Here is a 27,686-nt window from a genome sequence, read left to right as displayed (position 1 = left end):
TAAGCAGTGACCCCTAGTTCTAGATTATTCCATAAAAGAAAGCATCTTCTCCACATCTACCCTTCAAAATCTTACACGTTTCAACCAAGTCATCTATTACACTTCTGAACTCCAACAAATACAAGCTTACTCTGGCCAGTTCTAAACCAACCCTGTTATTCCAGGTACTGGTCTGGTAAACCTTCACTAAACTACTCTGATGTATTTATAGCCTTTCTCAAATGAGATGAACAACACTGTACACAACACTCTGGAAAAAAATCTGTCTTTTACACAGCTGAATCATAACCCTCCTGCTTTTGTGTTCAATTCACCTCTCAATACATTATCACATTCTATTAGCTTTCCTAATTACTTGCTGTAGCTGCATACTAACCCTTTGTGAATCATATGTGAGTCAAATCCCTCTGTATCTTAGAGCTCTACAACGCCTTAGTGCTTACATTTTTTTCCTGCCAAAATAGATAACTTCACATTTTCCCATGTTACACTCCATTTGTCTCATCTTTGCCCACACACATAAACTATGTATACCTTTTTGGAACCTCATGCCCTCTTCACAATTTTTTTTCTTAGTTGGTTTTGGGTTGACAGCAAATTTGACAACCATACCTTTGCTTCTTCATCTAAATCATTAATTTAAATTATAACCAGTTGACGTCTCAGCACCAAATCATGTGGCACACCATTTGTTACATCACGCCAACCTGAGAAAGATTAATTTACCCTTACTCTCTGCTTCCTATTAGCCAGCTAATATGCCTTTCCCTACACCATGAGCTTTTATCTTCCACAATAACCTTTGAGGTCACACATATTCAAATGTCTTCTGCAAATCTGAGTATAATATATCCACTGGGTCCCCTTTATCCATGTGTTCACTTATCAAAGAACTCCAATAGATTTTCCAAACATGACTTCCCTTTCAATAAAAAAAACCTGGTTTTTCTGCCTGATTACCTTGAATATGTCTAATTGTTCTTTTAAGCCATCTTTAATATTAAGTTGTAACATTTTCCCCATGACAGATGTTAAGTGGCCTGTAGATTCTATTTTCAGTCTCCTTCCCTTTCTCAATACAAGTTATATTTGTTATCTTTCAATCTAATTAAGGGAACTTTGGAAAGTTAAAACTAATACACTATCTGAATAGGCATTGCTTTTTAGACCCTAGAATGAAGTCCACTGGGTTCTCGTCACCCGCAGCTCCAACATCCAACATCCAATCTCCTGGATCTCATGTGCCTCCTTGACGAATGTCTGAGTCAACAAGCAGGAGGCTGGAAGAACACAGCAAGCCAGGCAGCATCAGGAGGTGGAGAAGTCAATGTTTTGAGTATAACGCTTTTTCAGGAATGGAGGTGGGGTTGGGGAGCTGCAGATCAAGAAATGATCAATGCCTAACATCAGGCATTTCCCCATTAATCTTCCTCTTGAGGTCTTCAATCACACCTTTCATATTCTGTTACAGCTAGCCCTTCCCAGTCTTTCAGCAAATATTAAACCTGTTGCACACTCCTAGCTTCCATTTCCTTCATCCGCAGGCTTTTGATACTCTGTGCATGCCCAAACACTTTCACTCCTGGCTTCTGGGAGTGGCAGCCCACTGACTGACTCAAGCCCCCATCCACACTCTCCCCAATCCCCCGCCAACCCAACCCCCATGATACATATTCTACCCATTTCTGAAATCAGTCCCTCCTTCAACTCTGGTGCAAATTTGGTGCTCTTCTCCCTAAGGGTTTCCCTTCTGGTTGAAAACCAGATCTCTCAACCATGCTGACACTTGGCACAGAAAACTGGACGATCGCACAACATGAACATTGAGAAGTGAAAATTTAACACCGTGTGGGAAAATTCAAAGGTGTTTGGAAACTCCCCCACCCTTTACCCCCACAAACAAACAATCAAGGCATTCTGGTCACTCAGGTCAGTAAAGATTGAGTCCACAGTGTTTTGTCTCTAAAGGAGATCTTATAGTGCAGTGGGTAGTACCCCAGCCTCTGAGCTAGGAGCTTGGGGTTCAAGTCCTGTAAAGACCTGATGGACAAAGAAGGTGCATTCATAAGGTGATCAAGACCCTTCGAACAAACACCAATGGCAGGCAGGAAAAGAATTCTGGTTAACTGTGTGACAGAATGAAATTGGAATCTATACCATTACTACTTATAGCTCCAGACTGCAACATGGATGCAAAAGTGTATGTTGACTGGACCGCTGGTATGGATCAGCTTGACATCAACAAAATGAGATTTGACTCACCATCCCAGCTAGAGTGGATTTGGGATCTTCATCTTTGCCTTACTGACAGTGGAGAGCACAGTGTTATGATGTGGTCTGGTGGCTCAGTGGTTAGCATTGCTGCCTCACAGCACCAGTGAGCTGGGTTTGATCCTGGCCTTGGGCAACTGTCTGCATGGGTTTCCTCTGGGTGCTCTGGTTTCTTCCCACAGTCCAGAGATGTGTAGGCTAGGTAGATTGGCCATGCCAAATTTCCCATCGTATCCAGGGATGTGTAGGTGAGATGGGTTAACCATGGAAAATGTAGGTTTATAGAGATGGAGTGGGTCTAGGTGGGATCCTCTTCGGATGTTTGATGTGGAGTTGATGGGCCGAATAGCCTGCTTCCATACCTGAAGGGATTCTATGATCACGACTCAGAGCTGCCTTCAGGCAGAGAATCAAAATGAAGTGTTTGATTCAGTTGTACTGGCTGTACCTTTTACATTGTGTCATGGAGCATAAGGAGTTCATTTTAAATTAATGGCAATTTGAATATTGACCCTCGTTCAAATTAAATAAATGTTTCAAGCTTAACCAATGAGTTGAGACAAGAATAACTCAAAAATAATTTTGTGATTGGTTCAGCTTGTGTTTGTTTGAAAATGTTTATTAAAAGAATATTCCTGTTCAATTATTCAGACACCAGTGAGCTGCATGAAGTCTTTCTTAAGATCTAATAAAGGTTTGAACCCAGGAGTCAAACTGTAAGTTTGAGAATAAACAGGCCAACTGGAACTTCTGAGGGAGGCAGTCAAGATTAATACAATTTTTTGTAATGAAAAAGAAACACAGTATTACTTAAAATGTTTTACATATAGTGAGATTAGTGCTTAGTTAAGATGCTATTATTGCTTATTCATTAATTGTATTATGTGAACTTATTTCTAGTTTAAACTGATGATGTTTGCAATATTTGCTTTTATGTCTTTTGCTAGTTAAATTCATAATGCTGTTAAATTTAAAGATATACAAGTTGATTTATTTACTTATCAATAGCCTGTCCAAGACTTTCCATGAAGGTATAAGACTAAACAAGATGCACAAGTAACGAACATACTGGGTTTCCTACTCTGTCTCCCATGTGGTGTAGGAGGTTAGAGTTTAAGGCTCGGTTGACACTTTGGTGACATGATGACAAAATGATCTAAGCTACCACCACAAAAATAATTAAGGATAAGAAGAAGCAAAAAACCCCCAAATAGTGCAAGGCTGGTTATCGTTGTGTTGCTGAAGAAAACAGGGTGCATCACAACCAATTCTGAGCCCTGAATCTTCAGATCACTGGTTGATGGTGGGATAGAGGTAAAGAAAGAAAAATATAGTTATCAGTCCCCTCACATAAATTAGGTTGCTATTTGAATGTTGACAGAAATAGATGAATTGGCCCTTTTGAGGTTTCTTGTTCATTCTTACAGTATCTGAACTAGCCAGATATCCATAACTAGCCAGATATCCATAACAGGCTAGTTTAACACACTGTCTTTCCTTATGCGACCAGTTAAGTTCTTCATTGAAAAGTTCAGACATTATTAGTGGGTAACATATGACAAAAGGAAAATAAAAGTTATGAAATGCTGAATAGCAATAAAGTCAGTGATACTATTTTAAAATAAAAAGTTTTCATGATAAAAACTTTGTGTTTATGATTGTAGAAGGCAGACACGATCTATATGGACTTCATAAGGTGTTCAACAAGGTTCCTCATGGTAGATTGGTTAGCAAGGTTAGATCATGTGGAATGCAGGGAGATCTAGGCATGTCGATACAGAACTAGCTTAAAGGTAGAAGACAGAGTGTGGTGGTGGAGAGTTGCTCGTCAGACTGGAAGCCTGTAACCAGCAGTATACCATTGCTTTTTGTCATTTATATAAATGATTTGGATGTGAACATTGGAGGTATGGTTCGTAAGTGGAGGTGGACAGTAAAGATTACCTTAAAGTACAATGGGATCTTGAACAGATGGGCCAACTGGCTGAGGAGTGGCAGATGAAGTTTAACTTAGAAAGGTGTGAGGTGCTGCATTTTGGGAAAGCAAATTTTAGCAGGACTTATACACCTAATGGTAAGATCCTGGGGAGTGTTGCTGAACAAAGAGACATTGGAGTGCAGGTTAATAGTTCCTTCAAAATAGAGTTGCAGATAGATAGGATAGTGAAGAAGGCATTTGGTATATGCTTGCCTTTATTGGCCTGTGCATTGAGTGTAGGAATTAGGAGGACATGTTGCGGCTGTGCATGATATTGGTTAGGCTACTTGTTGCATTCAATTCTGGTCTCCTTGCAAGAGGAAAGATGTTGTGAAACTTGAAAGAGTTCAGAAAAGATTTACGAGGATGTTGCCAGGGTTAGAACGTTTGAGGTGTAGGGAGAGGCTGAATAGGCTGGGATTACTTTCTCTGGAGCATTGGAGGCTGAGGGGTGACATTATAGAAGTTTATAAAATCATGAGGGGGATGGGTAGTGTAAATAGCCAAGGTCATTTCCCCAGGGGGAGTCCAGAACTAGAAGGCATAGGTTCAGGGTGAGAGGGGAAAGATATAAAAGGGACCTAAGGGGCAACCTTTTCAAGCAGAGGGTGGTGCGTGTATGGAGTGAGTTGGCAGAGGTGATTGTGGAGGCTGATACAGTTAAAATATTTAAAAGACATCTGGATGGGTACATGAATAGGAAGGGTTTAGGAGGCTATGGGCCAAATGCTGGCAAATGGAAATAGATAACTTTAGGATATCTAGTCCGTAGACCTGTTGGACTTCAGGGTCAATTGCCATGCTGTCCAGCTCTATGACTCTGTTATATCAAATTATGTTAGATATTTTAATGTTGATTCTTATATGGAGATAACTGTGTGGCTAACTGCTCATGTCATATCAAATTATGCTTGATATATGCCCTTGGCTGACTGTCTGTGTGGAATTTGCACATCCTTCCCTGTATCTGTGTGGGTTTCGTTTGGGTGCTCAGATTCCCTTCCACAGGCCAAAGATGTGCAGATTAGGTGGATTGGCTGTGCTAAATTGCACATTGTATTCAGGGATGTGCAGGCTCGGTGGACTAACCATGGGAAATGCAAGGTTCCAGGGATGGGGTGGGGAATGGGTCTGAGTGAAATACTCTTCAGAGTGTCGTTGTAGACACAATGGGACACACGGTCTACTTCCACAATGAAGAGATTCTATGATTCTACATTAACCTGGATTTTTCTAGGGAAATAACTGAGAGACTAGCTGCTGGTAGTTGTTTATGTGCAACATGTATAGCAACTTGAGGCAAAGGCCATTGCTGGTGAAAATATACGAGATACTCTCCACGATGTACCATTCCATTGTAATCTGCATGAAATTAGGACATTTCTCTGGCTTCCCATTTAAATGTAATGGATGGCATGACATTACTGAATCAACATCATAAGTATGCAATAAGTTCAGTACCCCAGAGGGAAGAAACAATCATACGTGGAAATGAATGTACTGGTCATACTGGACCTTCAATCTGAGGCATACAAGATGAGTCAGACCAATGGGTGCAAGTTGTAAGTGTTACTGCTTTTTCCTTAAATACACAGGTTTTGTTCACTTTAGTTTAAATGTCTTTTTAGGAACACTGCATACCTTAATCACAGGCAAACAATCCTCATTCACTTACTTATGCTTGGAGTTCACTCTGATTTTTGGTTCAATGTCTTTTATCTCTATCACTTATTTATCAGTCATAGAATCTTAGATTCCCTCCAGTTCAGATAGAGGCCATTCCACCCATTGAGTCTGCACCAATCCTCCAAAGACATCCCACACAGACCCAGTACACTCCTTACTGCATCCCCATAACCCCTGCATTTACCATGGCCAATCCACCTAACCTGCATATCCCTGGACACTACAAATAATTTAGCATGGCCAATCCACCTAACCTGCACATTCCTAGACACTACAAATAATTTAGCATGGCCAATCCACCTAACCTGCACATCTTTTGGCCTGAGGGGCAAAATTGGATCACCCAATGGAAACCCATGCAGACATGGCGAGAATGTGCAATGTGTGCACAGGCAGTCACCCGAGGCTGGAATCAAACTCAGGTTCCTAACACTGAGAGAAAGCAGAGCTAACCACTGAGCGACCATGCCAACTCCTTCTGCACTGTAGGAATGCTATGATTATTGTCTTCCTCTTCTTCTTTTAATTTGGTTCTCGGTTTCTTATCTGACATTGAATTTAAGATAAATTTATTTTTTGCCTGTTTATAAAATAAGTGCTTTCCAGACATTTCCTTTCCCACTGTAAGCTTACCTTGAAGTTTGAAAATTGCTCTTGTCCCAGATGTGGAGGGGAGTGAGTAGAACTCAGAACTGTGAATTTACGGCAGGGAGTTAGGGTTGTGAAAACAGTGAAGAGTAGTTACAGGAGTGAGGGGTAGAGCTGTGAGGCAATGGGAGACATGGAATTGAGAAGGGGAGGGAATTATAAGAGTTGTTGATAAAGAACTGTGATGGTGGAGCTCATACATGGATGGGGGGTGTATGGATGTGGTCAGTATAGTTCTGTTTCTGGATGGCTGATTTGCAATGAATAATGTGGGTTGAACTCCCCCATGAAAAGTTCTCCATCTCAACTCTTCCCCTTTACTGAGGCCTGGTGACCCTCAGGTTAAACCACCACCTGCTGTCTCTCTCTGCCAAGAGAGCAGCCCTATGTCTGGTAAGACTATAGCAACTTTATCTTTATACCTAGAGACGGGGGGGGGGGGGGTAAGTGTGGAAGGGATAGGGTTCAGAAAACAGGCAAGGACATCCTTATCATTTTTCAGCTGCTGTTGGAGACAGCAATTGGGTCTCAGAGCTGAATTCACCAAACCAAGGCCAGTAGACCAACGCGGAGAAAACATATCATGTACACACACACACATTAAAGTGCCTCAGAACAAGTATTGTTCCAGCAGTATCTCCTCTCCATAGCCACCACTGGGGTCATGGATAAGAGGGGTGGGGTCCAATTACACAACTTGTGAGCTCCCTGGGCTTTGGGGATTCGTCAGTTTGGGGCCCCTGTTTTGTATGGTTCTTCAATCTGCCTGCCCTGTTTACATTGTTCCCAGCTATCCTGTAGAGGGCACTGCACACTTTTGCATACCCTGCTGGCAGTGATGTTCCAGGAGAGACCTACTGGAAAGTATATGAACAAATGTCATTCTAACAGAGAGTGGCACACAGTTTACATGAGGTGTCTACCTTCAATCTACAGACTATGCTACACAGAAGGATGGTAGAGCCCAAAAAGCAAATAAGAGCCTTTAAAATTGAAAATTCATTTCATTTTCCATTCACCTTTTCCAAATCTTTCTTCAGGACAAAGTTAAAAATCACACAACACCAGACTATAGTCCAACAGGTTTATTTGGAAGGACTAGCGTTCGAGGCACTGCCTCTTCATCAGGTGGTTGTGGAACATGACCATACGACACAGAATTGATAGCAAAATGGTTACAGTGTCATTGATTTGTAATTCTGTGTAATATAGTCATGTTTCACAACCACCAGCACCTCAAAAGCTAGCGCTGCCAAATAAACCTGTTGGACTATAAACTGGTGTTGTGTGATTTTTAACTTTGTCTACCACAGTCCAACACCAGCACCTCCAAATAATTTCTTAAGAGTTACACTTAAACCCGTCCTACCTTTAAGGCTGGACTGCTTTGTCTGCAGTGTGTGGCATTTTACGTTTTGGCCAAGTTTCAATCATTTTTTTGCTACTGAGCTTGTATAATTATGTATTTTAAATTGCTCTCTGTACTTCCAAGTTGATAAAAGGCCACTTTTAAAAGTCCAAACTAGGTATCTTTGGACTGGGACATTTTCTGCACTTCATTGACTGCATCCTTCAAGCCTCAAACAGGAATTGGAAGTACTTCCTTTTGTTCATAGTTTTAAATGTACTACAGTAATTTCATTTAATTTAAACATACACTGCGAGATTTCAGTCACTTCTGAAACTAACATAGCAAACTAACATAAACAATTCGACTTTCTGGCTTCTTTTCAGAAGAATGCAAGAGTCAGTTGATGAGTGAGAATTGAAGGCATTATTAACGGACAGTTGCCATCTTTAAAGGAATTTTGACAGTTAGGTCAATTTTAATTTAATAGCATTGACAGTAGATCCTGGTGTAATATCACCATCTATCCATTTTAAAGATCTACGAGACATCATATTGACATTTACCAATTTCCAGTAATAGCAGACTCTGTTTTCTGTCAAGAATTTAAATCTATTAGGGTTACTTGCTATCAGTTCTCAATGCCATGAAAGCAAAGGTCAATTTTTGTGATATTTGTTCCATAACATACTGGAACCAGCCTGCAGGAGACACACAAGGGGTTTCATTTGGCTTGTTAACTCATTCATTAAAATCATACTTCATCCTTTCTGCTACCAATCGCTTCTGATTGGGAATTCAATGAAGAAACATGACTGTCCTGGACTGCATTATATTAAATTTTTCATTCCGCTTTCCAAGTTGAAAAACCTTCCTTAAGATTACTTTGATTTTACCTTCATTTGTGAGACCAGTTGAATTTTCCTGAAGCTAGGGGAAACTTGAGGAGAGAACAGTGTTGAGCAGAAGACAAGTGCCTTCTCAGTCCAGCAAGGGTCAGGAGGGGCTGAAAGACTTTCACTGAACAGCAAGCTTCCTCACTACCAGACTCCCTTTACCATACAAGCCTCCCCCATCACTGTCTGGGATCAGACTCTGCCAAAATGGCACCTTCTCCATCCGGTACCAAGCTTTGGAGCCCCAGGCATTCAAGACTGGGGGAGCCTTATGAGAAGCCAGACTTGTCACCCAGTGTGACTTCCAGGGCTAAATGTCACATGCTTTGGAGTCAAACCAGTGCATCAGAGAGCCCAGATGCCTGAGTTTTCCACGCAGGACCAGATCTTGCCACTCTGTACTCTTCCTTTTAACACATTAGTGTAAGAATATACAAGCATTTGGTCCAGTTACTAGAGAGGCAAGATCAAATCAATTACATTTTAATGGGAGTTATTTAAACTCCAAAGTTATGACAGGGCAGAAAATAAATTCAGATTGTTAAATTTAATGCAAAGCTAACAGAGATTAGGTGGCCAAATGGCTTTTTTCCACACTGAAATTTCCAAGATTCCATAATAAGCCTGCACTGAATATGACTTTTGCTGCTGATAGACATTTGGATATATCGCCTATAATTGAGATTATGAGCAGAGAACTACATTCCCTGAAATGGCCTCATGGCACAGAACTGCAGAAATAGTTCTATAGTCAAATGTAGTCAATTTATGATGAATTCATTGGCACAGGTTCAGGCCTTTTTTTAAACAAAAGTAGCAAGTTAAATTCATTGTGAAAATCTGGTAAAGTTTATTTCTATCAAACTGTTCTTTATTTGACCTATTGAATGTTATGACTACTTCAGGAACAATCCTTAACATGTCTAACTAAGAAGGCAATCTTTTGAAATCCCTTTGTTCTTAATGGAAATGGAATTTTACCCAAGAAGTATAAGTTATTCTTATTATTTAATTGCAAAAAAAATGAATTTACTTAGCTGGCAAATGCAGTACTGCTGCTAATAAATACATTCCAGCTATTTGCCAAATTCTAAACTCCTATTAATAGTGTAACCAACTTAAAACTATACAAAGACACTGGACTGAAAGAATAGGCTTATAGTTATTTAAGGGAACATTGTGAGAGTTAAAAATCATCAGTCCAAAATGAAATAGTACAATGAGATCTTGATCAACTGAAGTATTTGGCCAAGAAATGGCAGATGGAGTTTAATTTGGATAAACCTGAGGTGCTGCATTTTGGTAAAACAAACAAATTAGGACTTACACAGTTAATGGTAGGGCCCGGGCACCATTGTTGAATGAGAGACTTAAGGGTGCAGGTATGTAGTTCTTTGAAAGTGATGTCACAGATAGATGGGGTAGTGAATAAAGCATTTGGCATGCATGCCTTCATTAGTGATTGAGTATATGAGTTGGGAAGTCATTTTACAGCTGTTCAAGACATTGGCAAACAAGCAGGAGGCTGGAAGAACACAGTAAGCTAGGCAGCATCAGGTGGTGGATAAGTCAGCGTTTTGGGTGTAACCCTTCTTGACATTGGTATGGCCACATTTGGAGTACTGCGTACAATTCTGGTCACCCTGCTGTAGGAAGGATGTCATTCAGCTGGAAAGGGGGCAAAAAAGATTTACAAGGATGTTACCAAAGCTGGAGGGTTTGAGTTGTAAGAAGAGGATGGATAGGCTGGGACTTTTTTCTCTGGAGGGTCAGAGGCTGAGGAGTGACCTTATAGAGGTTTATAAAATTATGAGGGGCATAGATAAGGTGAACAGTCAAGGTCTTTTCCCCAGGGTAGTGAGTCCAAAAATAGGTGGCATAGGTTTAAAATGAGGGGGAAAGATTTAAAAGGGACCTGAGGGACAACTTTTCACACTGCCGATGATGCATGTATGGAATAAGCTGCCAGAAGAGATGATAGATGTGAGTACAATATTTAAAAGTCATCTGGATGGGTATATGAACAGGAAGGGTGTGGAAGAAAAGAACCAAATGCTAACAAATAAGACTTATGAAATCTGGTTGGCATGGATGAGTTGGGCTGAAAGGTTTGTTTCCATGCTGTATGACTCTATGACTCTAAATACAATCCCACAAGTGAAACCCTCATCGTTCATTTGAAACGTGGCTGCGGCACAAAACTCCTACAAACCACATTAATATATCATAGAAAGCGTATTGGACAGTGCATGTCCTCTGCAGTGCTGCGAATTTATACATATTGCAATTTTGAGGCTACATTCTTGACCCATGAGAAGAATACAAGTCTCGTTTTAAAAGAAAATTTCATTTTATTTTGCTTTTTAATTTTTTTAATAGATATGAACCTTGCAGGTAAGACAGCACTTGGTGTCCTCCCCTAATTGCTCTTGAGAAAGAGGTAATGAGCCATCTTCTTAAACACAACTCAACAGTTTGCTTGGCCATTTCAAATGGCTGTGAGCTGGACCAGGTGACGCCAACTGATTTCCTTCCCTAAGGAACATCTATGAAGCAAATGAGTCTTTACAACAGCCTAGCAGTTCATGGTCACCATTACTGACGTGAGATTTTTGCTCTAAATTTAATGAAATTGATTAGTTTGAATTTACCAGTTGCTGAATTGTGATTTAGACTCATGTTTTTAGATCTTTCTTTTCAATCAGTAAGAGGCTGGACGAGCCATTTTACACTGTACCTTACCATACTGGTGCCAAAGACTACATACAGGCAGTATTATTTTTAGTGGATTTATGCATTCAGCTTGTTGGAGAATGTAGCAATTTTATTTACTGGCATGATGAGACATTACTAGCATTTTTGGAACATAATGTTATAAGTTAATTCCAAGTCAGAGGTTCATTTACATGGTCATTGGGATTATCAGGAGAAATAATTGGGCTCAGTGCTTCTGCTGTTTCTAGGTCTCTTATCTTCCACCTGTATTACTACCACCCTGGTTTTTAACTCTCCTCCTCACATCCTTCAGGATTGTGAAGAGGGATCAAAATAATCCCCCACCACCCCAGGCTTCTCACAGAGATTTTCTCAAGTGCTACTTTTTGATTTGAAAGCAACTTTTTTATTCTCACTATTTGATTTGTTCAGTGGTGCAGCTGTTACATTTACCTTGACGTATGAGTATTGGGGCTCACACAGGAGCAGAATTAGACAAATACATCAATATTCTCAATAATTAGCAACAAAGCAACAACCCAAAACAAATTTCACATTAATTTTTCAGAGTGCCAAATATTTGAATTGGCTCAAGACTACAGGCAAAAGTTAGCAAACTTTTCTTTTCAAAATATCTGACACAATTCTGCACACAAAAACCCATCACCTTAAACACATCTTCATGAGATCATTATGCATGAATTTCCTTTACATATCTACAAAGTTGGAAGTTTAAGTTGGCGGTTACTGTACTTTACAATGCATTGCAGATTTAGATGTAATAATTGTTACAGGGTTCACTTCAATAATATTAATTACATTTTTCCTGCTTCTTGTAGCTCCTGATCATACGCAACCTTAATCTAGAGATTCCACATTCATTTGCAAGGAATTAAGTGCCTCAGTGATTTCTAGTTTTCCTGGCCCCTAATTAGCAGTTTCCCTTGTTAAGAGGTTGACAACTTGTTCACTTCCTTTACTGCTTCTCTCCCGCTCCCAGTTCACCTCGTATTCTCCTAACATTCTCTCGACTGCCTCTCAGCATCGTTCTCTCTCTCCACTTTTGCTCCACAGCCTCCCTCTCTCATTCTACCCTGAAAACCAGATGGGAGAGATCTAGCCTATGCTTAGAGGAGAGCTCCTCAGAGATCGCAAGAACAGTATGGTAACAGACCGTCCAAACCATCTCCGAGTGAGGATATTTTTCAATGTTTCAAAATAAACTTCAGTTTTCTTTAAAAGGATTTGTTTTGTGCTCACGACTCATGTTTGGCCCATTAACGGAACCAAATGCTGATTTACCAACTGGGCACTTACCGGTACTGTAGATGTGCCTGTTAAGGACTGTGTGTTTGCATCAGTGCAAGGCTGGTCGGAATGCGTCTGTGTTGGTGTGTAAATTGTCATGGCGTGCTCTGGTACTGTGGTCTGTCCAGCATAGTCCTGAGTAGCGTGCGGGTGCGCTGGAGCATATTCCGCTGGGATTCCGTTCTGTGGCGCAGGGTACTGGGCAGGGGGGTAGGGCTGTGCCATCGCTTCCGGAGGGGCTGTGGCTTCTTGATTACCCTGAAAAGAACACAGGACAAATTTATAATATTTCTCAGAGTGAAAATGCTTTCAGTCTTGCTTTATACACTGTGTGTGAAGAAATATTCATCATTCTACTTTGTGAGAAACGTTTGTCAGTGAACTTTAGAAAAAAACTGTAATATTCCAGAATACTGAATTCCCAAGTGAGGCCAGAAACATAAATGCTCCCGGAATCCCTCAGGGCCTAAAGTGAGTCAATGCTTATTGTACCAAATTGGTAAGGTTTAATAATTACCAAATATATGTGCACATTGTTCTCAAAATGATTATAGCAACTGATGAACAGACCTCTTATAAAATAATACTGCTTTGTAAAGCATACCATTAGTACACAGAGCAATTCAGCAGATCACAATTGTGCTGCTGAGGAAAATACCAGAGATCAATTAATTGATAATACTTGATTATAGCCTGTGATTGAGTACTACAGTGTTGTCAGCATTTCCAGCTGTTGCATTGATAGGTTAAATCAGAGAACCGGCTGAATATTCTGATAACAGAACCCTTGATTTCCCTCTGACAGAGATCAGTCAGTTAGACTCATCACATAAAGAGAACAAGAGCTCGCAAGATTTCAAGCTGAGCTGTTTTATCACAATGCCAATCACGCCACTCCGTTTGTCAATTTGGCCCATGCACACAGAGTTGTCAGGAAAGTATCCTTATGAAGTACCTCATTTTCTTTTAATGTTCTTCCAGCCAGTTGCTCAGAGCCATGATTTTAAATACAACTATTAGCCTATATACAGTCAGATATTAAAAGCTGGCTGTGTTTTGATAGGGTTTCTGACATATGTTGAGTCACTCAAACGTAAACACAAACTCAAATATTCCAAGTTGACAGCTCTGAGTAATATTGTAGGGATGACTGACAATAATGGTTTATTGATAAGCACTTCGGTATTTGACACTGCAGAATAGACCAAGGCTTGGAGCTAGTGAAAGCAGGCAATGAAGCAGAGAAATAACAGTGCAACTTCTAGGAATCACTATCAAAATCAATTTGAACTCCTGCTTTGTATTCAGAATATCTGAACATTGATGGCATAAATTTATATCTGATAGTCCAAATAACTTGAACTCATTCTTTGCCCTGACTATCAGAAAATGGTCCCATCCCATCCACAGACTATCATGCTGTAAACATATTATTATTTCACTTTCAAGATCCATATAAAGCAATATACCATATATCATTCTCACTGGATTACTGAAGAGATCTACCACACTTCACTCCCTCCAGACTCCGTCACAGACATTTTCATGTTGTCCTCCCCAGGTGGTGTAGACCAAGAATGTTATTATTCTTACTTAATTTGTAATACCAATCAATCGTGAACCAATTTCAAACAACCCTTTCTAAAAAGACATGGATTTCAAAATCTAAACTAGGCTGAAACTTATATGGTTAATAAATAACTCCATTATAAATACATATCAAATATGAAAAGGACTTTTCATTAGACTCCAAAAGCAACTGGATGAACATAAACATATACCAGGCCCAGGCCAGTATATATCTAGGACATCGGCAGCAACTCTGACAACACATCGCTCTTTCAGTGCATTATCTGCTCATGTTTCCGAAGTGGAGCTTGGACATAAAAGCTTTTCATTTTGCCACTGAATCAAAGCTAATATTCTAAAATTCTGGTACATCACAGGCCTGTTATTCTTAAATTCTAATTCTCCGAAACAAATCTGTGCTTATTGAGAACCATCATCTGTTATCCCAGTTATTCCCTCACTATTTGTAGATGCACCAATTCTGGATATTTTCTAATCAACCTATCCAGAGATGTTATTACATAACTGGAACCCAAGTTTCCCAATTCAGAGACAAGGACACTACCATTGCAGCACAAGCACCCTTGTGGTTGGATGATAGCTGTCATGGTCACCATAACAGAGACTAATCTAGATGCAGGAAGTTTTGTTTCCAGACTAATCTTTCAATTCCACCAGCTGCAGTAGTGGAATAGGAACCTATGCCCCACTTCATTGCCCTCTTGATTGAAAACATGCTTGAAATTACAGTGGGTCAGGCAGCATCTGTGGAGAGAGAGAGAGCAAGCTAAGATTTCGAGTCTCGATGACTCTTCATCAGAGCTGACATGAAGTGTGAAGGGGGCAGCATTTAAACAATAGTTGGTGAGGTGGTGGAGTGCTGGGGAGAAAGTGTGCTGAAAGTGCAGATTAAGTGATTGGAATGTGAGAAAGGTAGATCAGTGGTGTGCCTAACTGCCAGACTGGAAAGGACAGACAGTCCCAATGGAGCTTGAGGAGGGGGGAGGGAGAGTGGTGGTGGTGGTGGTGGTGGTGGTGATAGGCATGGTATCAGTGAATATAACTAGTAATGCTAAACAAAAGGGATAGAATGGGAATGGGTTCATAATCTGAAGGTGTTGAACTCCATATTGAGCCCAGACGACGTGTTGTTTCTCCAGTTTGCAATGTGATTCACTGGAACACTGCACCATGCCGAGGGCAGACATGTAGGCATGCAAGCAGGATACTGTATTAAAATGATCGGCTATGGGCTTGTGCACAGATTGGAGGCATTCTGCAAAGCGGCTACCAAGTCTGCGTTTATTTTCTCCAACATAGCATCGGCCACATTGGGTGCAGAGAATCCAAGAGATCAGATTGGGGGAGGTACAGGTGAAATACTGCTTCACCTGGAAAGATGGTTTAGGCCCTTGGATGGTGAGCAGGGAAGAGGTGAAAGGACAGTTACATGGGAACGTGCCGTGGGAATGGGGTGGTGCTGGTGGTCAAGGATTGGACATGGGATTACCGGTCCAGTGACATTACCACAACACCACTGTCTCCCTACGCACCATTTTTGAAATGAGACCAATGAGTTGCTGCACGTTTGAAAATTGAATACAAGATTGACATCATTGTGCACTTTGTTTAAAGATCTATAACAACAGAAAAAGCAATACAGTTCCCTCCATGGCAGGACACACAGTTTTACCTTTACCATGTCTTATCATTATCTTGATTGATCCATGAAATCCATTGACGGGATTGACAGGATAGACAGATCATCCTTAATATCCCAGAAAGCTCCAAGATACAACCCGTGGTCTAATTTGAACAACTCATTTTGCTTGGACCATGACCATTGGTCTCATTACTTTTAGGTTACGAGGGAAAGATCAATCAACCAAACTCCTTATTCTTGAGACAAAACATGAAATTGAGCTTTTCACTGCCGGTACCAGTGGATGAGCTGCTTGTTAAATATTACATGGCAATAGTCAAGGAAAGACAGAGAGCTTTCTGAATGTTCTAGTTAACATTTTCTCAAAATCACAACCACCAAAATAAGTTAAGTGGTGCCATGATAATGATAAAAAAAAAGGTCCACTGAATTTCAAATTCCATTATCTGATTTTAATACCGGAATTCCAAGGACTGAAATTGATTTAAAAAAGAAAAAAAATTGAATCAGCTATCCAATGAGGCATGAAGACACCCTCACCTCCTATTTTAATTTTCACGTAAGTGATAAGTTTACATATTGTAAATTCAAGACATTGTTTCTAAGCTTGATAATTGCAGGCATTGTTGTCAGATAATGGAATATATAATATTGTTTTTATTTGTACTTCAGGTACCTACTTTTGACAGAACTGGAACTAGCCGGTTCTCATGGTCTTTCGAAAGACAAAACAATTGGTAACATTACAAATTGGACAGAAACATCCAGACACTCAAAACTTAAAGAGATCTGAAATATTCACCATTGTGGAAAGATACCAATTAAACAACTGTGGTTTTAGGTTAAAATATTTATACTTCAAGAACACCCTAAGAATTTTAAACTGTACATTCTTTTTATCTTTCTTTTGTACTAGACACTATTCATTTTTCAAACCCTGTGCCTAAAGTGTCTACATATTTGACTTTGCATCTTTCCTTGAGCTTGGTCGATAAGAAAATTGCTCCTTTATTTCACTCAAGAAAACTTTGAAAATGGTTCCTGACTGATACAATGGATATAGACAAAGAAAAGTAGCTTTTAAACTGCAAATAACAATAAGTTGCAGTCAACTGAGGAGGTTGAAAAGAGGGGACATGGTCATGACAAAATTGGGAGCTCGTGCTCGGAAATTGTTCCACAGACTGATGACAGAAATGGAGTGGGGTAAAACAAAATTATTTTATAATTAAAACTGCAGAAGAGTTTCATAGTTCTGCGATAGTGAGGTGTGAAGGTGTTGGAATTTGAGATGAATACTTTCACAGAAATTGAGGAGCTACTTTATAAAACATTAATGACGCTGTCCTTGGAAGAATTCAAAGTTGTAACTAAACACTCAAGGCGCTTGTTCTGCCAAAAAGCTAGGAAAGTAGAAATTGCAAAATGGAAGGTGCAACATTTAGACTGGAAACTGAAGATATTGATACAAATTGATAGATAAGTTAAAATCAGAACAACAGAGATTAGAAACAGAACATCCAAAATAGTAAAACAAAAAGTAGGGAATTCCAGGAAAGGGAGGAAAATAATAACCAGAGAAGCAGGATGGAAAGGAGGGAGAAAATTCTAGGAAAGAGAAGGAAGAAAGAAAGGGATTCCAAGTTTGGGAGAAGATTTGTAGCTCGGGTGCTCGTTGTTGTGGTTCTGTTCGCTGAGCTGGGGATTTGTGTTGCAGACGTTTCGTCCCCTGTCTAGGTGACATCCTCAGTGCTTGGGAGCCTCCTGTGAAGCGCTTGTGATGTTTCCTCCAGCATTTATCGTGGTTTATCTCTGCCACGTCCGGTTGTCAGTTCCAGCTGTCCGTTGCAGTGGTCGGTATATTGGGTCCAGGTCGATGTGCTTATTGATGGAATCTGTGGATGAGTGCCATGTCTGTAGGAATTCCCTGGCTGTTCTCTGTTTGGCTTGTCCTATAATAGTAGTGTTGTCCCAGTCAAACCCATGCAACATGAGTTCGACTGGGACAACACTATTATTATAAGACAAGCCAAACAGAGAACAGCCAGGGAATTCCTAGAGGCATGGCACTCATCCACAGATTCCATCAATAAGCACATCGACCTGGACCCAATATACCGACCACTGCAACAGACAGCTGGAACTGATAACCGGAAGTGGCAGAGACAAACCACTATAAATGCCGGACGAAACATCACAGAAGTGCTTCACAGGAGGCTCCCAAGCACTGAGGATGTCACCTAGATAGGGGATGAAACGTCTGCATTACAAATTCCCAGCTCGGCAAAACAAAACCACAACAACAGAAAGAAAGGGAGGTTAAGTTGAAATAGGTCAGGTTTTGAGTGGAAAATTCAAACTGAAGGCACTTCTGGTGAGGGGGCCATATTAAACTCAGGTATAACGGCTGATGTGTTCAATTTTGTCCATTTAATCCCCAAGTTTGATGGAGAAGGGATGCATGCCTCCTTTATCTCTATTGGACTGTTAGCACAGCAGACAAAGTCACCAGTCCAATAATGGACAACACAATTGCAGAGCATGCTGACATTCTCTCTTACCTGAGGAGAGTGCAACTGGCTATGAGGCAATGGAAGGGGCTGTTTGAAGTGGATGCCAGTTAGTGCTACAGGCATACTGGCAAAAATTCCACACCCTCAGGAAATGGTCTGACCAGTGGAATTTGAGTGGCTGAGCAACATACTTTTAACCAATGGATCCCAGGCAATTAAAATTGAGGCCACATTCAAGAGATCATTCTCCTTGAGGATTTCATAAACTTTATACTGTTTCCAATCTGGACTCATGTCATGGAGCAGAGGGTGGTTATTCTGGATGACAACCAGGAGTTACCGCACAGACTTAAACTCAGGCAGCATGGCATTAAGAAGTTTTCATAGACCAGAGAGAGAGAGAGAGAATGGAGTGATATCCCTGGCGTGAGCTGGACAAAAAAGGGAAGCCAGGCAGAAAAAACCCCAACTGTCTCCAAACGTTGAGAGAAAGGATTGGATGGGAGACAGGTGGGAATCAGCCACAAGTCCTTCCAGTGTGGAAGCCAGGCTGTGAAAAACAAAACATTGTTAGTTCAGGCGTCACACAGGAACTGACAGAGGTTCAGAAGCCCTACAGAGGGGCAGCAAAATCCATTAGGAATGGATTGACTCAAGAACTGTCACTTGAAATAAACAGGACTGAAGTTCAACCAACAGTATCAGATAGGATCAGGACAGAACTCAGAGTGAGAAGGAGTGAAGCTAGGCAACAGCCATAAAGTAAGGCAAGAGAGGGCCAGATTCGTGACAAAAAAAAAGACAGAAGAGAGAGAGAGAGATCTGATTAATGGAAACCTTCATGGTATATTTAAACACAATTTCTCAGGTAGGCCAGGAAGAGCCACAGGGGAGGATAGCAATAGTGACCCATGGAAAGTGGAACAGGTTAGGGGAAGCCCATTCCCAAAATAAGGTGCAAAGGGAGGAGAGGATACCCCACAACAAACATCACTGACAGAGGCCACCATACTTATGCCAGTGAAGTAAATGCAGAGTTACCCACTGGAGATCAAAGTTTCAAACCTCACCAAATCAAAAAGGGTGGATGTAAAGTTAATTGAGACTGATGTGTGGGAATGTAAACCCAGACACCCTTGTTACCTTCTAGCAATCAAAGTGCCTGAATTCAGTACATGGATTTTAGAACCAGGTACTGTAAGAATTTAAACTTGGGCAGAAAGAATAGCTTCAGGATCAAGTCCAGCTACGTTTCATCCACAGTTAGGAAGATGCCAGAAAATCCAAAAGGTGTATGTTGTCCCAAATTCTGTAACATTATTTCATTCTGATCTTGTAACAGTATGCTCTCTGCAAACAAATAAGAAAAATATCCTTTGATTCTGGTGGGTAGGGGTCACAATAATAATTTTCCAATTCCATTATCTAATTCTAAAACCTGGTATTGGAACTAATGAACTGAAAAGGATTTTAAAAATAAAAATACTGACTTAACATGGCCTTAGAAACTAGCTGGCCACAACTTAGCCAAGCTCTGTGTAATCAACATGAAACAAACAAAATTGACTGAGCTGAAATTAATAGATGGAAACATTCCACCACTGTACAATATGGGCATTGGCGAGAAAGGGGAAAATCACGTGAGATCAGCAGGGAAGTGATTCCTAAGGGGAAAAAGTCTCAATTTCCTACCAGGTGTTGAACAATGAGATGACAATCTCACTACTGAGTGGCACAAGTCCACATGCAGATATTGCATAAATTGACATCCCATGTTACATGGAACATAGAACATGGAACAATACAGCACAGAACAGGCCCTTCAGCCTTTGATGTTGCGTCGACCTGTGAACTATTCTCAGCTCGTCCCCCTACACTATCCCAAATCATTCATGTGCTTATCTAAGGATTGTTTAAATCTCCCTAATGTGGCTGAGTTGACTACATTAGCAGGTAGTGCATTCCACATCCTTATCACTCTGACCTTGTCTCTCCTATACACTGTTTTCCATTCTCCCACATGCTGGATAGAAACTACACAGCAGCAATTTCCAAATTGAAAGCCAAAGCAGTAACCTAGCAACCCATGTTTACTGCATGCTCTTCCTGCCCTTCATCTTGGAAACCAGTAACCAACATCTCAGGGCACACTCCATGGGAAGCAACCATGCACACTCACTGTCCGTGGACAATGGCGTCGGATGTGGACCAGCCTCACAGCACCTTTATTGCACAACTCTGATAAATTTCACTAGGTCTCACGGGGAAAACTTCCAGAATACTTACTAAAATTGTCACTTCGCTGCTATTTAACAAACTATAACCCAATGCTTTAATGAAAAGACATTGAAATGAGTCCACCCAGTCGGGCAATGAAGAAACCCTCATCTCTTATTTTGGTTTACCTTGGTATGGTAAGTTTTAATTACTGGAGATAAACAACATCACATCCAATTATCAAGTTTGGAAACAGTGTATTCACTACATTGGAATACACAATTCAGCACATATTGCAAGTGCTTTTGGCAAAGCTGGTGAAGTGGATTTGTGATGGAACCAACTAGAGATAGCTTTTCTTAATAACTGGTGACAGCACTAACCAGAGAGAAACATACAGATACAGAGAAATTAAAGGGATCCAAAGTATTCAATGCCATTGTGGATTCAAGACATCAATTAAATAACTATGGTCTCAGCTTAAAACCTTTACATATTAAAGACACCTTAAGTATGTTAAATGGGGGCATAGTCTTCCATCTTCCCTTTGCACAGGGATCTAGTCCCCTTTATTAGAAACTTTTTTCTCGTGTGAATGCTTGAGGTTGTGGCTTTGTTATTTTTCTCATGGCTAAGAAAATTACTCTTTTTGTTCATTTAAGAAAGCACTGTAATTGGCTTCTTACTGGTACAATAGAAACTGGATAAGACATGTACAGCCTCATGCTGAAAAGAACAATACATCTTTCCAGCAGCCAAACAAGGAAGTTGATTAGAAGGGAACAGATTGACCCCTTCTCCTCTGCTAGTAGCAAATATAATCTAACTTCTTACTATAATGATAAAAATGAGTACTTGGCGGATGTGACAAAACATTTTAAAATCTTGTTTTTTCGAAGCATTTAAAGATACTTATGTGAGAGTTGTATAGAGTTATGTAAAACTCTATACAAGCCCTCTTATTCTTTGATCTATATTTGTTTATCCATTTATTGTGTCTAGATCAGTGTCTACTCAGAAATAGATTTGGGTTCAACTGTGGTAACCTGTGTGTGTGAATAGTTTGTCAACATTCAGTGTCCATGCTCACACGTAAGAAATGGGTACTTGGACAAAGCACTGGAGTATTACAACTGCACATAAACCCAAGTTGAGCACAAGTCCATGCCTTCATGAACATTTTTAAAAATGGTCCAGATATTTCTCAAGCTGTCAATAAATCTATTTAAGCACTGAACATTCAAATGTTTACTCCACAGTTACTGTGACAGTAAGATTGCATAATTGGGTCATAGTGGCTTTTGCACAGATATTCACTGATGGATGACAAAAGTGGACGTCTTGTTTGGTTTGAATTAAATTCTATCTGAACGTGCAGCCTTATGAATATTGTGTACACAGCCTTCTTTAATTAATGTTCACTGAGTCCATGGCTGCATTAAACATTCCTACAATTGCAATTTAGCAAATCCTGCCTATGCCAGACATATCGGCAAACAAACCAACTTGACTCTTCAATTAGAAAAATACTCCATTATCCAAATGAGAGTGCCCTGTTCTCTATTAAAATGGGTTCCTTTTTGTGAGCAAAGTAATAGTTTTGCATGTCAATAAGGTGTCTCTACCTTGTTTTATGATGTCATTGTAAAGCATTCAGTGATCTAATCGTATCAAATGGAAGATAAGTTTTAAGCCAAAGAACCTTATGTTCAGACTGCCTTATGTAAAGGCACTTAAATAGCTTCATGGCATTAGGTGCATATATTTACCAACCATTAGCCTGCTGCATATCCTAATCTACTGAATCTAATCAGATTTACTGCTGTAACCAGCAGAGATCAAAAACATGATCAATATGACATGTATCTTATACCAGAAAAGGGCAAAAAGTGAGGTTGAAAAAGAGCTAATGCAGAAGTATTTGTAATCATTAAACATTAAATCAAAATATAACCCGTTTGTCTACCAATAAGCACTCATTGTTCACAAAAAAAGGCTATTGAAAGCCAGGGTCCAATGTTCTACTTAATTTAATAATGTTTCTGAAACAGCAAGCAATGCAAAGGACTGCAGAGAAATGTCAACAACTTGAAGCACTTGTTCAAAATTTAAAAGATACACGCAATAAAAAGAAACACTGCTGGTGCCTAACAAAAGCCACATAGTCCTTGAAAAGATGCTTAGTTGATCAAAAGAAAATGAACGCCAAATAATGAAGGAGCTAGCACATATTCAAAACATTCACATGTTGATAAATGTGAGATACCATTTTCTTTATTTGTAAAAACAAGAGTGTTCATGAAGTATTCTATGATAGGTTTAACAATAACTGACTTTGGCAATCACAAGGTGAATGTCCTGACTATCTGCTTATTTGCTTGCTTTAAGTAAAGTGAATAAATTATTGTCTTGTCATTTTGGATAGATTTAACATTTGAACACACAAAAAAAATTGTGGCTCTTGTGGTGTGCTGCAAGATCTGAGCATTTTGTTACCTTGTCCTCTACTCTTGTCTCCATTGGGGAATGAATAAATAAAATTAATTCAATAATGAGCCTGTGGTCACCTTACTCAGTCAATCTCCAGAAAACCCCATTGAATATCATGGTCGGGCTGGGATGACTTTTTTTTTTAAACTTTTCATTTAAGTCATTAAGGACTGAAATAATTTGAAAGTTTTGCAACTCCTAAACTTGTTTTTGAGAAAGTTTGAGCAAGACTGTGTTCTGTGTACATATCAAGTTCATGTTTAGAGTAAATTAGCATGCTATGTCATTGAAAACAACTGCACTCATGGTATATTTGAAGACAATTGGGGAATTCTCCCATGATAAATGGGATGTGTGTAATCATGAACAAATGCTACGCAAAGTGAAATAAAAGAGAGATGTAGGGGCCCTCTTGTGGTTCAGTGGCAGGTGCCCAGGTTCAAGTCACACCTGCTCCAGAAGTGTGCAATAATATCTCTGAACAGACTGATTAGAAAATATTGACATAAAACTCTTGTGTGGCACAGTGGTACCATTCCTACATCTGAACTAAGAGGCCTAGGTTCAAGTCCCACCTGCTCCAAAAGTGTGTAATAGCCTCTCTGACCAGGTTGATAAGAAAAATAGGTTAAGTTAAAATGTGGAAAAAAGAGAGATGAGGAGAAAGTAAAATTTTCTTCATCCTGATGAGGGCAGGTGCTTTTGATTGAGTGTCAAATCAGTGTTGCACGTTAGACTTCAGTACTGTGGAAATTTCTTAAATCCGTAAAATTGTAGGTTCATAACATGGTATGATTAAAACTCAAAGTTATGTCCCATTGAAAGAAGCACACTAAATGAAATTGTAGCAGAACACATTCTTGGATTAAATAAACTCCCACTGAGGGTATGGTGCAAATTTAGAAACGACTTTATGATTATATATTGGAAGAACAGTATGTAAGCCAAGTTTTGAGAGAAGGAATTCCACCCTAACAGTATTGTGGGTCAACCTCCAGCACATGGACTGCAGCGATTCAAGAAAGTAGCTTACCATCACCTTCTCAAGGGCAACTCGGGATGAGCAATAAATGGGGAGTCTGCAATATGATCACAGCCAGGAAATTGCAGAAACAGAAAAAGTTGCAAATTGCAAGGATTTTTTTTCCTGAGTCAGGAGGGGAGGTCAAAGTCATTCAGCAAAGTCCAGACCACAGCAGCCAAGTTTTGAGCCTCAGTGTCATGAACTTATATGCTAACATTGCTGTTATAGCCACCGGCCATTTCAACAACTCCACTCCCAGTCCAAGAGCTGTGGGAAAGTCAGTCATATTTGATCACTTCCAGATACAAAAACAGTCATGTATTCTAATGATTTGCAGACACAACAGCAGTCATACGTTAGGTCACAGCCATACACTTGGTAAAGGTCATGATTAATCTAATGCTAGTTCAGGTCTCTGGTATTCCTCAATTATACATATGGTAGATATGGGATCAGAAGTAGATGTTAACGAGCAGGAAGAGCAAAGATTGTACTCACTGAGAGCGCACATAAAATGGTATATGGAAAATTAGAATATTAAGGTTGAACAAATAATTCCAATGCCTGTAGTAGAGATTAAAGTCACAGATTCACAACTTACATTCATTGTTAACAGTGTCTATTACCTCAGAAGCAGAATGCAAGGAGTTCAGGAGTTACATTCCTTTTCACAAAACTAATATTAAGCCAATTGTTAATTCCAGTAACAGTATTCCTTCACAGTAACAGTCTTAGCTCAATTTAATATCAAAGTGGAATATGATGATGCATCCCATTATTTGCATTACTATCATTTGATAGTAATATGGGGTAGGAAACGGGGCTGAGCGATTTATGTTCAGCATCAAAATGGGAACATTTGATAATGTGAAAGTATGATGAGAGGACAAAGTGATTTTTGAGCAAACAGGGCCAAAAAGTAACAGTAGCAATTTAATTAGCATTAAATATTGCACATCAATTGAGGATACAAATGTGGACATTCTTTTGAGATTTCCCAAGCCACTGACTTACCTGTGAATTACTTCACATATACAAATTACCAGAGGAAATAATGAAGATATTTGCAAGGATGCAGTATTCTGTAAAATGCTGAATTACGTTACGGCTGGTGAAGTGATGATGAGAAATTGCAGGAGTGTTCACACACAGAAATTAAGTAAGTGAAGATCAAGACAGTCTTCTATGGGATTTAAGAGTCATTATACCTCCAAGGTTTAGAGATTGTTAGATTAATTTGTCAAAATCACGTGGAGTTAGTTCATATAAAACCTATGGTTGAAGTTGTTTCTGGTACCCAAAGGTGCAGACAGTCTTTGAAGAATTGGTGAATAATTGTGAAGTGTGTCTCAGATTGAGAAATGATTCAATGAAAATTTGTTTCATTTTCCAAGCTGAAGGAAATCAAGGGAATGAATATCTATCATTTTATTTTTGAAGTGGAAAGTAAAGTGCACCTTGCCTTAATCGATAGATATAACAAGAGGATAAATGTTGAGTTTATAACCAATGCCACACGCATACAAAGTACTAAGTTTTGAGAATTGGTTTGCACCAGAAAACAGTCCACAGTTTATGTTTGAAATATCTCTCAGTAAGAATGGTGTCAAACACACTATACAACTAACATATTATCGAGGATCAAATAGTGATGTAGAGATAAATGTACAATTTGTGAAAAGACCTTTGCAGAAATATTTGCTTGGTGATAATCCAGACAGTAACCTCCATATCATACTTTGACACATTTTCAATTTCTTTACATAATAATTCCACAATCTAGAATATAGATCATGACATGAGAAGCATAAAACTTGATAAAAAAATGAAAGAATGACGAGTTTGGCATTGGTCAGAAAGTCACGGTTAAAAGCCACAGAGGTAACATGGAGGGGTATGTGATTGACATCCCTTACACAGGCCAGACGTACTCACATATTTAGTGAAAGCGAGGGAGAAACAAGTAGTATCCTGCAGATCACTTGATTGAAGGAAGAAATGGCAGCATGGTGGCACAGTGGTTAGCACTGCTGCCTCACAGCGTCAGAGACCAGGGTTCAATTCCTGCCTCGGGCAACTGTCTATGTGGAGTTTGCACATTCCCCCGTGTCTGCGTGGGTTTCCTCCTGGTGCTCTGGTTTCCTCCCACAGGCCAAAAATGTGCAGGTTAGGTGAATTGGCTATGCTAAATTGCCAGTAGTGTAAGATGTAGGGGAATGGGTCTGGGTGGATTGCGCTTCGGCGGGTCGGTGTGGACTTGTTGGGCTGAAGGGCCAGTTTCCACACTGTAAGTAATCTAAATCTAAGTAATCTAAATCTAAAATCTGACAAAGGGAGAACTGGAGAAACCTTCAACAGTCTAAATTCCTCCAACAGCCCAAAGGAAAATCAGTATGAAAATGAAAGTCATGAAGAAGTGGAAAGTTTAACAATATTACAGAATTCAATGGCAGAGCAAAGTGAGTGAGGGTCTTTGAGTAGGACAAATCATTTAATGTTACCACCAAAATTTTAATAGACATTGATAGTCAGTCAAGTTCAGATTACACAATCAGAGATGCAAGAAAGTAGGGAAAGCTGATGGAAATGGAAGGAGATATCCAGACAGAAAGAGAAAGAGGCCAGAGAGATTAATTGAAAGGATGTAAGGAAGAAGAAGAAAAAAAACTAATTATAATTTCTTGTCAAATGGTGATTTTTAAAAACACATATGAGTGTTATGAAAAACTTTTCAGTTACATGTAAATCACTCTGCAAGTATGAGTAATTGATGTTTTGGTTTTAATTACAGTAAAATCAAAAGCACTCCACAACCTGTGAAAGTTTTGAGCACTGTTGATGTTGATTTAGTCATATTGGACTCTGTGGACTATCTACATGTACGCATTTGCTTTTTTAATATATAAATTAATTTTAGGTGAGGAGGGAGTGCAGTGTATTTTAAGATCTGAACATTTTGTTATGTCACCTCTCTGTTGTGAAAGTGGAAATAAAGTTAGTTCAATAATGACTGCCTACAGCTGACTGTGTGTTAGATAGTCTTGCTCAGTGTAATTCATAACAATTCTCTGGTACTTTGCTGAAATTTGAGGCACTACATCAGTTGGAGCACATGTTGCTTCCTTGGTATCTTTCTTTTTCTCCTCCAGTGGATGGATACCTTTGTTCTCAGCTGACTTGGCAGCACCAATGCAGTTCTTTGGTTCTATCAGCTTTCTGACATTGTGGGCAGGTTCTAATTTTAATAGATTGTGAGGCTCTGGTGCAGGCAGGAATGAGATGCCTGCAATATATAGCATGGCTTGTACTGAAAGAAGGATCCAACAATATGCTTCAGCTAATAGAAAACATTTATTCAAT

At 39.7% G+C, this 27,686-nt stretch overlaps 1 protein-coding gene across 25 annotated transcripts in view; it reads right to left on the bottom strand.

The window, feature by feature from the left end:
- Nucleotides 1–27,686, bottom strand: part of rbfox3a (RNA binding fox-1 homolog 3a) — a 1,559,488-nt gene that overhangs the window by 159,669 nt on the left and 1,372,133 nt on the right. For all 25 annotated transcript variants that reach the window (XR_015761407.1, XR_015761408.1, XM_088000569.1 and 22 more), the window contains one exon: nucleotides 12,860–13,108. Coding sequence is in view for 23 of the 25 variants with exons in the window: in XM_088000569.1 (XP_087856695.1) it covers nucleotides 12,860–13,108 (249 nt within the window). In the remaining 2 variants the exon portion in view is untranslated. The remainder of the gene's footprint in view (nucleotides 1–12,859; nucleotides 13,109–27,686) is intronic.

The sequence above is a fragment of the Chiloscyllium plagiosum genome, unplaced genomic scaffold, assembly GCF_037043375.1.
Source record: "Chiloscyllium plagiosum isolate Xiang-an unplaced genomic scaffold, Cpla_swu_hap1 HiC_scaffold_25, whole genome shotgun sequence".
Classification (NCBI taxonomy): Eukaryota; Metazoa; Chordata; class Chondrichthyes; order Orectolobiformes; family Hemiscylliidae; genus Chiloscyllium; species Chiloscyllium plagiosum.
This window is presented reverse-complemented; position numbering and strand designations above follow the sequence as displayed.